The 12,501-nt window shown below is 40.4% G+C and overlaps 1 protein-coding gene across 3 annotated transcripts in view; it reads right to left on the minus strand.

Moving 5' to 3' along the window:
• Window positions 1–12,501, minus strand: part of Sap47 (Synapse-associated protein 47kD) — a 102,450-nt gene that overhangs the window by 68,485 nt on the left and 21,464 nt on the right. For all 3 annotated transcript variants that reach the window (XM_076764199.1, XM_076764200.1, XM_076764201.1), the window contains exon 4: window positions 5,608–5,729. In XM_076764199.1, the coding sequence (XP_076620314.1) occupies window positions 5,608–5,729 (122 nt within the window). The remainder of the gene's footprint in view (window positions 1–5,607; window positions 5,730–12,501) is intronic.

Raw genomic sequence — 12,501 nt, forward strand, 5'->3', positions numbered from 1 at the left:
GTTGTTTAAACGATAATTGTAATACGCAAAGTTCGGAGCAACCTTAAAGGAGGAATTAAGAGGGATAATTCGAAATGCACTTTAAAGTTTACGACTCCGATCTCCGAACTTCCCTTAATTTCCTACATTTCTTTCAGAATTTCCATAAGGTCGACTTTTTCAAGAAATACCCTACTTTCCAAGCGCTTCCCGTACTTTTCTGCCACTAATAAATTAGATTGCTCGTACCGATTCAAGAATATTTCCCGACCGATTTAACTTGCATCTAGATAGATAATATTTTATCGGTGGTTGTGCACCGCTGGAATAACCGGTTATTGAAATCAGAGAGTCTTATTCCAATAAACGATAGTTCTCTGCCGGATTCAGCAATCTAAATCCTCGTTACTAACCTAAACCTATTACAATCTTGCTTCGACCAAATACTGTTTCAATAAATACTATGCTAATCTTGTCTGGATATAAGGTATCGATCTAAGCTTTGGCTACAAGTATAATAACGCTCGCCAAAATAAGCAAACAAATGTTATGTGGGTCTAAATAATCAACAGCCTCCAAGTTGTAAAAGAAAACATCTAAAATGAACCATTTTACTCTTTTACTTTTATTAATCGATTCAGCACACCTTGCAATTATTCTATTTATCTACTTTTATTGTACATTTTAATTTTACGCTTTATACCAATAGTTGACAAATAAACAAACCATTTCTGAACCCATTAAAGTTTTGATCGATCTAGTAACATAGCAATTACCAAACTGCCAGCTTATCAACCCATCTAACGGACTCCATCTACCCGTTACTTGAACTCCGGGAGTCTGCTTTGGACACTTACACGGTGCATCAACCTAACCGTAGCGCTCTAAGTGACCGTAGTATCGCGAACAGGCGTGACAACCCACATAGTTCCCCCAATCTAATATTCGTAAATGGCTGGCCTCCTGCAACCGTGGTATGTTTGGAGCGAAATTTCACCATCCGACTAGCCGCGTAAAGTTCGATTTCCTCCCCCACCGGAAACCGCATTGTTCGCGAAATTCCAATGTTCCTGGCGAATTTTTTCCTCGCTTGCCGAGCGCGTTCAACGACCCATAACTTCATTATGCGTTCAACGGATCGTAGCCCACCTTCGACGCGCCATCGAAACGTAGTTTGTTTGATAGTCGATCAGAGAAGCGGGCTCCCTCGAATTTACCCGCTGTGTAGAAGTGGAAATCTAATTACGATCGACACGACGTTACTCTTTCATCGATCCGTTCGTTAATGATAAATCAACAACGATACGCACAAAACTCGCGAACGAGGGAACGAAAAATTTTGTTAGCGATTCGATGCGTTAGAAACGAATTAACACGTTGACTACCAGTCTAAAATCCTTTTGAACTTTGATTTTAGTCAATTGTAAACTACACAACTTAAAAGTTCTCCTAGTAGTTACTTTCGTAACTTCGTTAAATTTTATGAAGCCTATTATTTTCTTTAACATTTCAACTTGAGAATTAATTGTTTTAATTCCACTATTAAAAGGTCTGTCACCCATATGTAGGTGACGTGGCAGTCAAAGTGTTAACCTCTTTCGTTCTACATTTCTTGAACATTCTCTTACTAAAGGATATTGGAAACGATGCTCCGAAGATTAAGATCTATACCATTGTATACGATCGTATAATTAACACATTACCAACGGGAGACGAGTATTCTTGTTTCTCGACAAATGTGTGTTTTCTAGTAATTCCTCCGACAATACAATAAAACAATTCTATTATCCACGTATAACTTCTGAAAATTTTAATAAACTATATTAATTACAAAAACACTTATCACATTTTTAATATACACATGTTGAAGGAATTCTGTGTTATTAAAATCATCCTATAGTAAAGTTTTAATAAAAATGCCCCGTCGTTAATGTGTTAAATAGTAAGATTATTGCAACCAAGTATTTTCTATAAAAATTTGAAAAAGACGTTTAAAGACGACGAGCCCCAGAAAAGATTGCTCCAAGAATTTCCTGACAGCGAAAGCTCAAGGATAGTCGAGGATTCGTAACGATCCGCAGCGATATCGCAAAATTGAATTCAGCGGTATTCATTAATATTTGTCTGTACATCTCATCCTTTATTCCACGAAGCTCGAACTACAAATCGCTGGCTCGACAGTCCCCGGGCTGAATCGGGGGAAGAATGGACGTCACGCGACCCAGAAACGAAATCAAAAGTGAGGACGCGATTGATAAATTTCGACGACCTACATTTTAAAGCCAGCCACTTAAAAGCCATTTGGCCGATGCGCGTCGTCACGGCAACCGACTGGGCGAAGGACATTCGTTTCGTCCTATGTAAAAATATAAATTTCGAGCATTCGTCGTTCTATACGCTCAGAACAATGCGGAATTTGCGCGCGTATCGAGCCGGGAATCGAATAGATTGCACGGGAAATTTTCCCAGCGATATTGCTGATCGTAATCTTCGACGCGACGCCCGGATTCCTTATAGCGTTTCATTCCGCTGCGAACTGTACGTACAAACAGTATTCCGCGGAAGTAATCCGCCCATCGAGATCGAAAATTACGATCGTCAATGAAATTATTCTGCAAATATGTGTTTTTGATTCGCCGAACTGCACATATTTACGAACGCGCAGAAACGAATAACGGCGATTCCGCGTTCGCGAGTTTTCGAAAACGTTTCGCGACGAACTTTCGTCGAACTTATTTTACCATCGATGAAATTTTTCTGTAAAAATTGTATACGTTTCTCGGCGCGATATTAAAATATTCGAACGCGATGAACATTTCGTCGATCGATCCCTGCAATCCTTACCCCGTCGAATACGCAATTTCGAGTAATTAAATTCATTTGATTAAATTACTTTCGGACCTCGTGCGCTTCGTGATAATATAAAAATACGCCCGGTTGTATTTTGCCGGAGCAAATATTAATATTTCGCAGCTCATGCAGATTCGATCGTTCGGAAAACGCGCTGGAAAGCGGAAGTTTAATAACCCGAAGTTCCGCCGATAAGTTCGCGGAACGAAACGCAGGGTCGCGACGGCTACGATTCAGAGAATTCCATTGAAGCTCGCTTTGAATGAGATCGTACATTGACACGAGAGGATCAAGAAGTGGAGAGCGACGAACGTAAGGTCGAGAATGCGTGTAACGCGGAAAAATTGTCGAGATATCGGCCGTGGAATAAAAACGACGCTAAGGAAAATGTACAAGTGATTTCTTTCCTCCGGAGAATATTCAGTCACGTCTCCGATTCGTCGAGCGCATTATTCGCGTCGAAATGATATTCCCATTCGCGAGAGAAATTCTGGAATATATCCGTGCCTCTGGCGCACGTGTCTAAATATTGATAAACCGAGAGCAACAGAGGGGGTGGAAGCAAGGCGGGAATTTTTCACGAAACGCGAAACCGACTGACGATTCTCGCGATCCTAGTAATTTTAATGTTTTAGTTCGACACTCATCGTTCGGGCGATTTAATAAATCCGATATCATTATTATCGTGAATGCCAAAGTAATTAACCAGAGGGACTCGATCTGTCAATTTCATCTCATTTACAGCGTATGTACGCACGTAACAACATAAATGAATCGATACTGCACGTAATCGTCGAACGTTTAACACTGACCCTGCAATTCTGTCGTGTTTTATCAGGCTCGTTAGCGATGGATTAATCATCCGATAACTGGATCACGATTCTTCAATGCAAACACGTTAACTCGCCCTCTGCAATCCGTCGGAATTGGATCGACGAGACTGGGAAAAGACGTTCCAACGATTCCTCTAACGCTAGAATCTACCATCACTGGTTAAATGAACGTTTATTAAAATAGTCGATCTTTAGACGCGTGCAGTTTCGAAACTACTACAGCTATATCCATAATTGAGCCACTGTTAGAAGCGGTAAACCTTCTTCTTTAAAATGGTTTTTCGTTTTTGTCGATCCGACTTTTCGTTTTCGAGATATCGTAAGTTATGTAAAAGGTAATTTTTCTTAATTCGACTATCTCTGTCGCTGTCTAACGCATCGGACCTCCTTCTCGCACGTTAACCCACTAACCGAGAGACTGAGTGACGTCACGTTTACTAGTTACTACGAGCACGTGCGGTCAACGACCTTGCAAGACCGTAGTAAGAAAGTTCATTGATCTCGCGACGTAAACAAACGCTTCGGTCCCATCCGATCGTCTTGAAACTAAAATCCTCATATCTCCGGAACTAATTAAGCTATCGACTTGTTCGAACGCTCATTTTAAAGGGCGTTTCATCCCCTATCCAATGAACATAATAACTATTATTATTTATGCTGTCTTCTATGTTTATTTTCATATTTACTTTGACACTGTTATAACGAAAGAAGTTCCAGCACTTCTTATTGATCATACGACTGGTGCGCGATAAAACTGAATTATAAATTGTTTATTTAATTGAAAATGAATCTAAATATTACGAGATTTAAAATGTATCAAGACTGTTGAAGATTGAACAAGAACAATTTATCGAATGATCCTGATCGCAATATTCCATTAGAGCAATTAACGCAAAAAGTCTCCGTAAGAAAGCTGGCTGATAAGCAAAACAGCTAAGTGCAAAAAGTCTCGAACAATATATATCGAACAATACATAGTTAATTAGAAGTTAAATATTTCCTTTAGTTAAACTAGTATTAAAGTTAAGTGGTGATTAATTATACACGAAACTCTCGATTGGACATACATTTTTTTTCCTATCACTAAACAGAAAAGTTTTAATAAAGTCGTGGGTTAATGCTTTTGATATGCGGAAATTATTTTCTGCTCGAAAGAAACTTGTTCCTCGAGCGGAAATAAAGCGACACGCTCTTCCCAACTACCTCTGCTCGGCGAAGAAGACACGGAGAATTAAAGTTCCTGGAATTAAATCTGAATATCGTCGGAAAGAAAACCACTCCGGTGGATGTTTTTTCGCCGCCACAATGCCAAGCGACGTGACCGCGATTATCGGAAAATTTCATTTTATCAAAAAGCTGCGAAGCTAAACTTGTTGCTCAATCTATCGCGATACAACTACGCACGTTGTGTCCCTGAAAAACATTGTCGGCTACGCTTTCAAACGGTAACCGGTTCACTTTTCAGCAGAAAATAAAAGAGACAATTTTTCGACGAATAAAGGACTGCTGCAATTCGACGAATTTCCATTGAAAAGCTTCGCCCGATTCTAATAAAAGAGGCTTAATAAAAAAAGTTTTTCGATAAATTCGAAAGTTAAAAACAATTGTTGCAATCTTTCATTTACTCTTGCTTTTTGTTACTTTAATCTTTTCGAATATAAAACAAAAATAGAGACACATTGTTCTATTCGTTGCTCTATCCGAGGCAAAGATGGGCGAAATTCGATAAAAATTTCGAGCAATGAAAAAAGTATAAAGCTTGATGGAATAAATTGATTCGCGTTGGTTTCGTCCTTCGTCTTTCATTCGAAATCCTGCCCATCTCCGCGTTCATGCGCTTCGAATAAAGCGTTGTGTTTGAGTCGCCGTCGAGAGCCCGCGTATCTCGACGGATTATAAGATTAGAAAATAATGGATAAGCCAGTGAAAAGTGGAAGTTACTCACATTCTCCTCGACGGTTTTTTTAATTTTCACTCCAGCCTCGACGACGGTCTTGCTGGCCTTGTTCACGGCGCTGTACAAAAATCCACCTAAGCTCTTAGCACCTTCCAGCGCCTTGGTAGAAACTGCACGACAGAAAGAAGATAATAAGAATGAATGATGCGTTATCCTGGTCAGCTGGAAGTCAATGGGGGAGAGAGAGAGAGAGGATCGGGATTCGCGAGAAAAAAAAGAACGTCGAGCAAAGGTGAGAAAAGTCGTTCTCCCTACGGGACGGGAGAAAACGCGAGAGACAACGTGAAAAGCAGGCGTTCTAACCCAGATACGTCAGTGGGATCCCTCGCTGGGGATCTTTTCTCGGGGATTCTGCCATTTATCAGCGATGGTCGACGAAAACTAAGCACCCCGACGAGGAAAATTCGCGCGAGCCGTGTTACCGTCTTGCTGGGAAACGGTTGATCGCGTAATGTTATCCCGTCGCTGGAGAGAGATAAAACATGGAAAAGGGAGAAAAGGGAGAAAACGGGCAGAAGGTGGAATTTCTGATCTCCGGGTCTCTCTGCCGGGTAAACCTGAATTTTTACGGTTGGATGAAAAAGCGCAACAACTTTGTTTCGTTCAGAATCGGCTAGAAGAACGTACAAATATTCGAGACCGTGTATAGTTTTCTCTATGGCGCGACAACAAAAATTTTTACGCCCGGATGATAAAATACACGGTCCACGCCACAATGTGTGGCGTGCAACGGGGAAGCAAGCTTTCAAAAATAAATTGAGACCGTGGCGAGACACTTTATTGCGCGAGACTTTGTTCCGCGAGGAAACTGATGTTAACAAGAAAAGCATATAGAGCGTGGTTTTAAGAAAATGGTATTTTTTTACATTGTCTCGTAACCGTGGGCGAGGAAATATTTTATTTTACATTTTATTCATCCAATGTCGCTTGCTTGTCGGTTACATTATCACAACAGCGACGCGTTACATTGTGTAAGGTTTATACATGCTTCGCATGAATGTATAAAACGTCAGACTTTACAGTAACGACCCGATTCTGTCTAGGAACGAATACTAATATCGAGAGCAACCGCGATTCGAGAAGGAAGTAAAACTGTTACGGTTTGTTCTTTTTCTGTTGTTCGGTAGTTTCGAGTTTGAATAAACACAAGTAGTTATTCTGTCGTGAGACGTGGCAAGTATTAAGTAAGAACCTTAAAACGAAGGGAGACATTCGATTCAACGCGTCCCATTCAGCATCCGAGGAAAATTCAATTTCTCGCTGAAATGCTACGTAAGACTAAATATGGTAACAATGAACTCGTAACTAGAATATGCAATGACGTTAACGAGCTCTGTAACAGTATACACTTCCCTACCATTGTATTTTTTAAGCATAACATCTTTTCTGCACGAATCGATCAAAGATTTTCCATTTTTATACTATTTTATGTATACAAAAGGTATAACTGTTCGTAGTACATAAACACAAATAAGTGAATTAATATTTGTAATTAATATACAGGGTGTTCCTCCTGGGAAAATCAAAAATATCAATTTCTTGACTGAGGCCACGTTAAAAAATTATTAACGATTAAATTAAAAAATTTCAAATCGTTCTGAAAAAATTACTTTTGGTTGCAGGAGTTAATTACAATCATTTTTGGTGAATACACATACATCCGAAATCCTACGCACTTGCGAGGAAAAAATTCTTTACCGAAAATACAATGTCTGACCATGAATAATGATTCCCCTGAAAGTCGGCGAAATTGAAAAGTTTCAAAACGTTCTAAAAAAATTATTTTTGGTTGCAGGGGTTAATTACAATCATTTTTGGTCATTACACATGCCCCCGAAATACTATCCATTTTTGAGAAAAAAATTCGAGTAGGTAGTGAAATTTTTCGACGAAATTGAAAAGTTTCAAATCGTATTAAAAAAATTATATTTAGTTACAGGGGTCAATTACAAGCATTTTTGGTGAATAGATATACCCCCGAAATCCTACGTACTTTCGAGAAAAAAATTCTTTTCCGAAAATATACTGTGTGGCCAGAAATGTTTCTATAACTTTTTAACGAAGCCTCAATCAACAAATTGGTATTCTTAATTTTCGTCTTCTTTTGGCCTCCAGAATCCCCCATTAAAATTTTTCCCAGGGATGGCCGAACACTCTGTATACTGGTGAATTGTCAGATGTCTGACAGATCTATTTTGGTAAAATTCAATAATAGCTTCTCCGATTCAGTTACTATTTTATCCGACAAACATCGCGTCCAGGACCACTTTTATTTAAGTCAATCTTGAAATCTTTCATCGGATCAGAACGATGCGATAAATCAGTGTTTTGATGGTTGTCTCTCATATTCTCATTCATAAAATCGAGCGTTTCCATTGAAAAGTTTTACAACTTGCGAAGAACCGTCGACAAAAGATTGAAAAATATTGTGATCAGGAGTCGGGAGGATCTAATAATACTCGGCGAACGAAGCTACGAGGGTAGTCTGTTATTAAATATCTCCAAAGGCTTCGTCACGAGATTCAGTCATAAGAGATTTATTAGCATCTCCTATTTTATTGATGACATCGTACTCGTTGAACGTAGCGAAACACGATACCCGAAGATCACCTTTCTCCAGCTTTTATGCCGTATATTCGAAATGTCAGAAATTCTGCCTTCAAAGCCCTTGAATATTGTTCTCCCATTTGGAATCCATATCATAAGCACCACATTGCGCTGTCAGAGGGTATTCAGCATAAAGGACCTTATTCAAAATCGACGAAATTCCCCCCGAGATTTGCTTCAAATTTTGCACGTTCAAGTACTATGTGGTCGTCATCGATCCCCGTTGTCAATTTTCCTCTAAGTCTACAGGGAGCGTGGCGGGGGGGGAGTACGCCGATGAAATTGAAATAGTTTTCCCTAAAAATCGGTCGACAGTATTTTTTTCCCCTACAAAAGTTTAACGCGTTTACTCTAGTGGATTTTTACGAGAGCTTCAATATTTGACAGCCGGTGCTCCATTGCACTTGATACTAGATATTCATAGTTCGCGATATAAACGAAACACGAAAAATTCAGTGAAAACAGTAGATATTGTATAGGTATCTATCCAGATTTGATCAAGCTAATCGAGTGTAAATAAAATATTACAGAAATTAAAAAACTATCGTTCAAGCGTTTTATAGAAATCTTGTAACATATGTTTTCGATCGATAAAGATAATAACTTCAGAATAAAAATGCACCTTTTCTAATAGCCCCGAAGCGAAACTTTCCCTCGTCGTGATTATGGACGGGACATCCTAGCTGCCACCTGACGGAGTAATTGACGGTACGCACTAGCATATTAACCTAATCACCGTTTAGCCCGAAGTCCGTTGAAACACAAAATGGTAATTATTTTTAATAAATTGCTGTTCGAAGGTCCGACGATGTTCGTCAGGAAGTGCCAACGTTTCACGACCAAACGCACCGTTTAAACCGCCGATGGAAAAATGAACTCGCAAAGGAGCCGCGCACGACAACACGCATAAACCATGAACATGGTCGCGAGGAAGCTCCGGTAACTCGGTTCTCCACGCAAACCGAGGCCAATTTAATCAACCAGATTGAGCCACTTCGATTCGCGTGGCTTCGTATCTGTCTTCTTTCTCTCTGTCCCTCCTTGTACCCTTTTTCTCTCACCTCTCCTGGAGCAAAATAATTCAACAACCGCGTTTACAAAAGCTCCGAGAAGACAATAAAAAATTTCATCGCTGCACGTATGGCTGACAGGACTTCTCGCTGAGAAACTAAAATAATTTAACATTTAGGGTTTAGTGTTGGACTACCCCTGTAACCCTCGGACGATCGTACAGCGTTCACCAGACTCCAGCCTCGTTATTTCATTAATAACTTATCGATTTAATTATATTAATACTTGCCATTTTAAGAAATTCTCTCTTAACCTTTTCCATCTTCTACTCGTATTAGATTGTTTTAAAGTTAAAGATTGCGTAGTTTGCGTAAGGAACGAACCGTGTGGTCGTTTAAGGATTAATTCAGGGTCGAACACGCGGTAAACGGAAATAAAATACAAAAGGATTTCAGTCATCGTTGAACTTTCACCGTCTCTGGCACGGGACCAAGCGGCGCCAAAACGGTCGCCAAATATCCTACGGGCCTAGCGTCGCGCAAAGGTCTCGTAATTTGTTACGCGACAAAATCACCGGGAAAAATTTATCGTAGACGCGTCCGCATACACGGTGAAAAAGAAAAAAAAATTGTACACACAAGCACTGTAAATCGTCGTTTTATCGGTAAATCGATACGCCTCGCGAAGAGCCGCGCTAGCTGCATACACTTGACGATTGTTTTCCACTGGTAGGTTTGAAATTCGATTCGACCACCGATATCTGAGTGGAGGTTACTCTATACCAGAGACAGGCAAAATTCTATTCGAATAATAGACGAAGAATTGAAAACGTCGTACAGCGGTTTAATCTCGATCACGTTCGACAGTCATTCGGAAGAGCTTTTATCGTTCGAATTGAGATTTCCTCTCGACGAATCGAAAGTTTATTCTTTACTCGTCGGTCGAAATTTTTTATTTAAATAGAAAATTTGTCCGCGCTAGTCGACCCTAATATTAACCCTAGAAAAACGAGTACCACGTTCCCTATGTTTTTAATCAGAAAATCTTGTCTAATTTGTACAGTAAATGAAAAACAGTAATCGATAGTGGATCGTCGGTGAAAACAGATTTACCTGGACTATTACGCGTTTACCTATACGCTTTTATTGTCTTCGCGATGGAGATCCATCTCAGATGTTAAATTTAAATTAAGAAAATGTCACCCGTTCCTGACGACAAACGCAGTTTCGACGACGAGCGCGTTAATACGTTTGGCACTTCGTGTTTTCATGGCCGAACTAGATTCCCAGTCGTGTTTTCGAGGTATCCCTGGTCGAATAAGCGTCCACACTCGATGGTCTCCCGTAACGACACGTCCCGCGAGATTCGGCTCGCTGGCGAAGACGAAAAATGCTTTCGAACCGAAACGAGCGGAGCTTTTATCGCGAGCGAGAAACTTTTACGAACTGACTGTGCCGCGTAGACCATTCAAGGTGAAACTAACAAGAACGTCGAAGCTCTTCCGCGAACGCAACGAGCAATCACTGACGTAACTTGCTAGAACTGACTCTGACTGCTCTTAGCAGTCATTAAGACGAAAGAAGAGCTCTATATATGCGAAGGATGACGATACAGCATCATCCAGTGGTGGACGAAAGCATTGACACTTTGGATGCGTTATAAAAACATTTTAAATATCAAAAATACACGTTGCAGAGAAATTTAGAGAAGAAAAACTTGGTATATCTTTGAACTTCGCATTAAGTACACAGAATACTCTTTGTTCTTTACGTTTCCTGCTTTCTTCTGAATATTTCAAGAGTCTGCTATCTCTTCGAACAGTGTAGAATATCTGATTCGTGTACACGTTACATCGTCTCTGCATAAAAAAATGTTTACTGAAATATTCCCTTTGCATTATCCTGCTTCTATCAAAACACTTCTCCCTTATCTTGGAATTACACGCGTTATACGCGAATATGAAACTCAAACCGACGATATTATCTCCGAATCGCGATAACTATCCAACGACTAGGGGTGCTTATCTTCTTACACTTCCGTCGAACTTCTATTTAAACCATTCCCGCTTTTACATCGGCCATTACGACGCCATAGCGACGAGAATAGGGAAACTTTGTACCTTGGATTACTCGTAAAAATTGTTGAATTAAGATAGCCAAATATAAACTGATTTTTTAATCGATGGTCTTTCAAATATTTCCAGACCACGAAAGAACTAAGTAAAGAATAGTGTCACGTGCACTAAAAATGACGATTGTCCAATTTTAATTAAATAAAATAAACATCGCCTCAGAGTGTGCAATTTATAATCGAGGATTTCTGCCCTCCCCATCCCCGTCCTGCACGCTAATCGTATATTCAGTTTTTTTTAAATAAAATCGCGTACAATAGAACTAAGCTAGTAAAACGATTTCCATTTCCGAAACGCAAATAAAACGCGACGCCGAAATTATATGACGTGCCGACAGGCATTTAATCAAACGCCGACCTTGCACTTCCGCCAGTGCTAACCTCGCGCTAGTTTCGCGGCGAGGGAACAGCGAAAAAATAGAAAAACGAAACAGGGCTGGATAGAGGGTGTTTTAGAAATAGCCGGACAAGCTTTAAAAGCGCATCGTGCGGATATAAAAATTTTATTCGCCGGAGTTGCCCGCGGTCTGCGGTTTTCCCAAATATTTTTTCAACACACCGATCAAAACAAGCGTTTTCCGAATTCATTTCCCAATTCGACCCTTACGAAGAGCAAACTGCGCTTCTATGATATAAATTCTGCGGGTAAACGATCGGTTCGAATCGTATTTTCCCCCATCGCGACCTTTTAAAACTTACAAGGAGCACGTTCCACGGAGAACCGTCTGAGACCCTCCCCCTCGAACGTCTCGCGAATACATCTCCAGCGGCGGATGCAACGGTAAATAAAGTTAGCAGCCTCTTCCTTCCCTCCACTAAATGATTTAATAATCCAACGTACGACCTTAGCCGGGCAGAAATGGATTTAGCGTTTGACCCCGGCTGGAGAAATCCACTCTGGCTCCTTCTTCCTGCGCCATCGTATTCGATTTATTACGGGGGAGTCAGTGCACCCCGGGTGCATTGAACTTCGATGATAGCCGAGGCGGAAAATCTCCGAAGCATTCTTGTGAAAAGCGAGCACACGAGGTACGACGGGGGATGCCCGTAATAGGAGCAGGTATTTGTTGTTCTCGAAAGACCTTGTAGCTGGAAACTCTCGACTGTGTCTTGCCCTCCCTTTCCCTCCCAGGA

Source organism: Colletes latitarsis, chromosome 4 (genome assembly GCF_051014445.1).
Source record: "Colletes latitarsis isolate SP2378_abdomen chromosome 4, iyColLati1, whole genome shotgun sequence".
In the NCBI taxonomy this organism is placed as follows: Eukaryota; Metazoa; Arthropoda; class Insecta; order Hymenoptera; family Colletidae; genus Colletes; species Colletes latitarsis.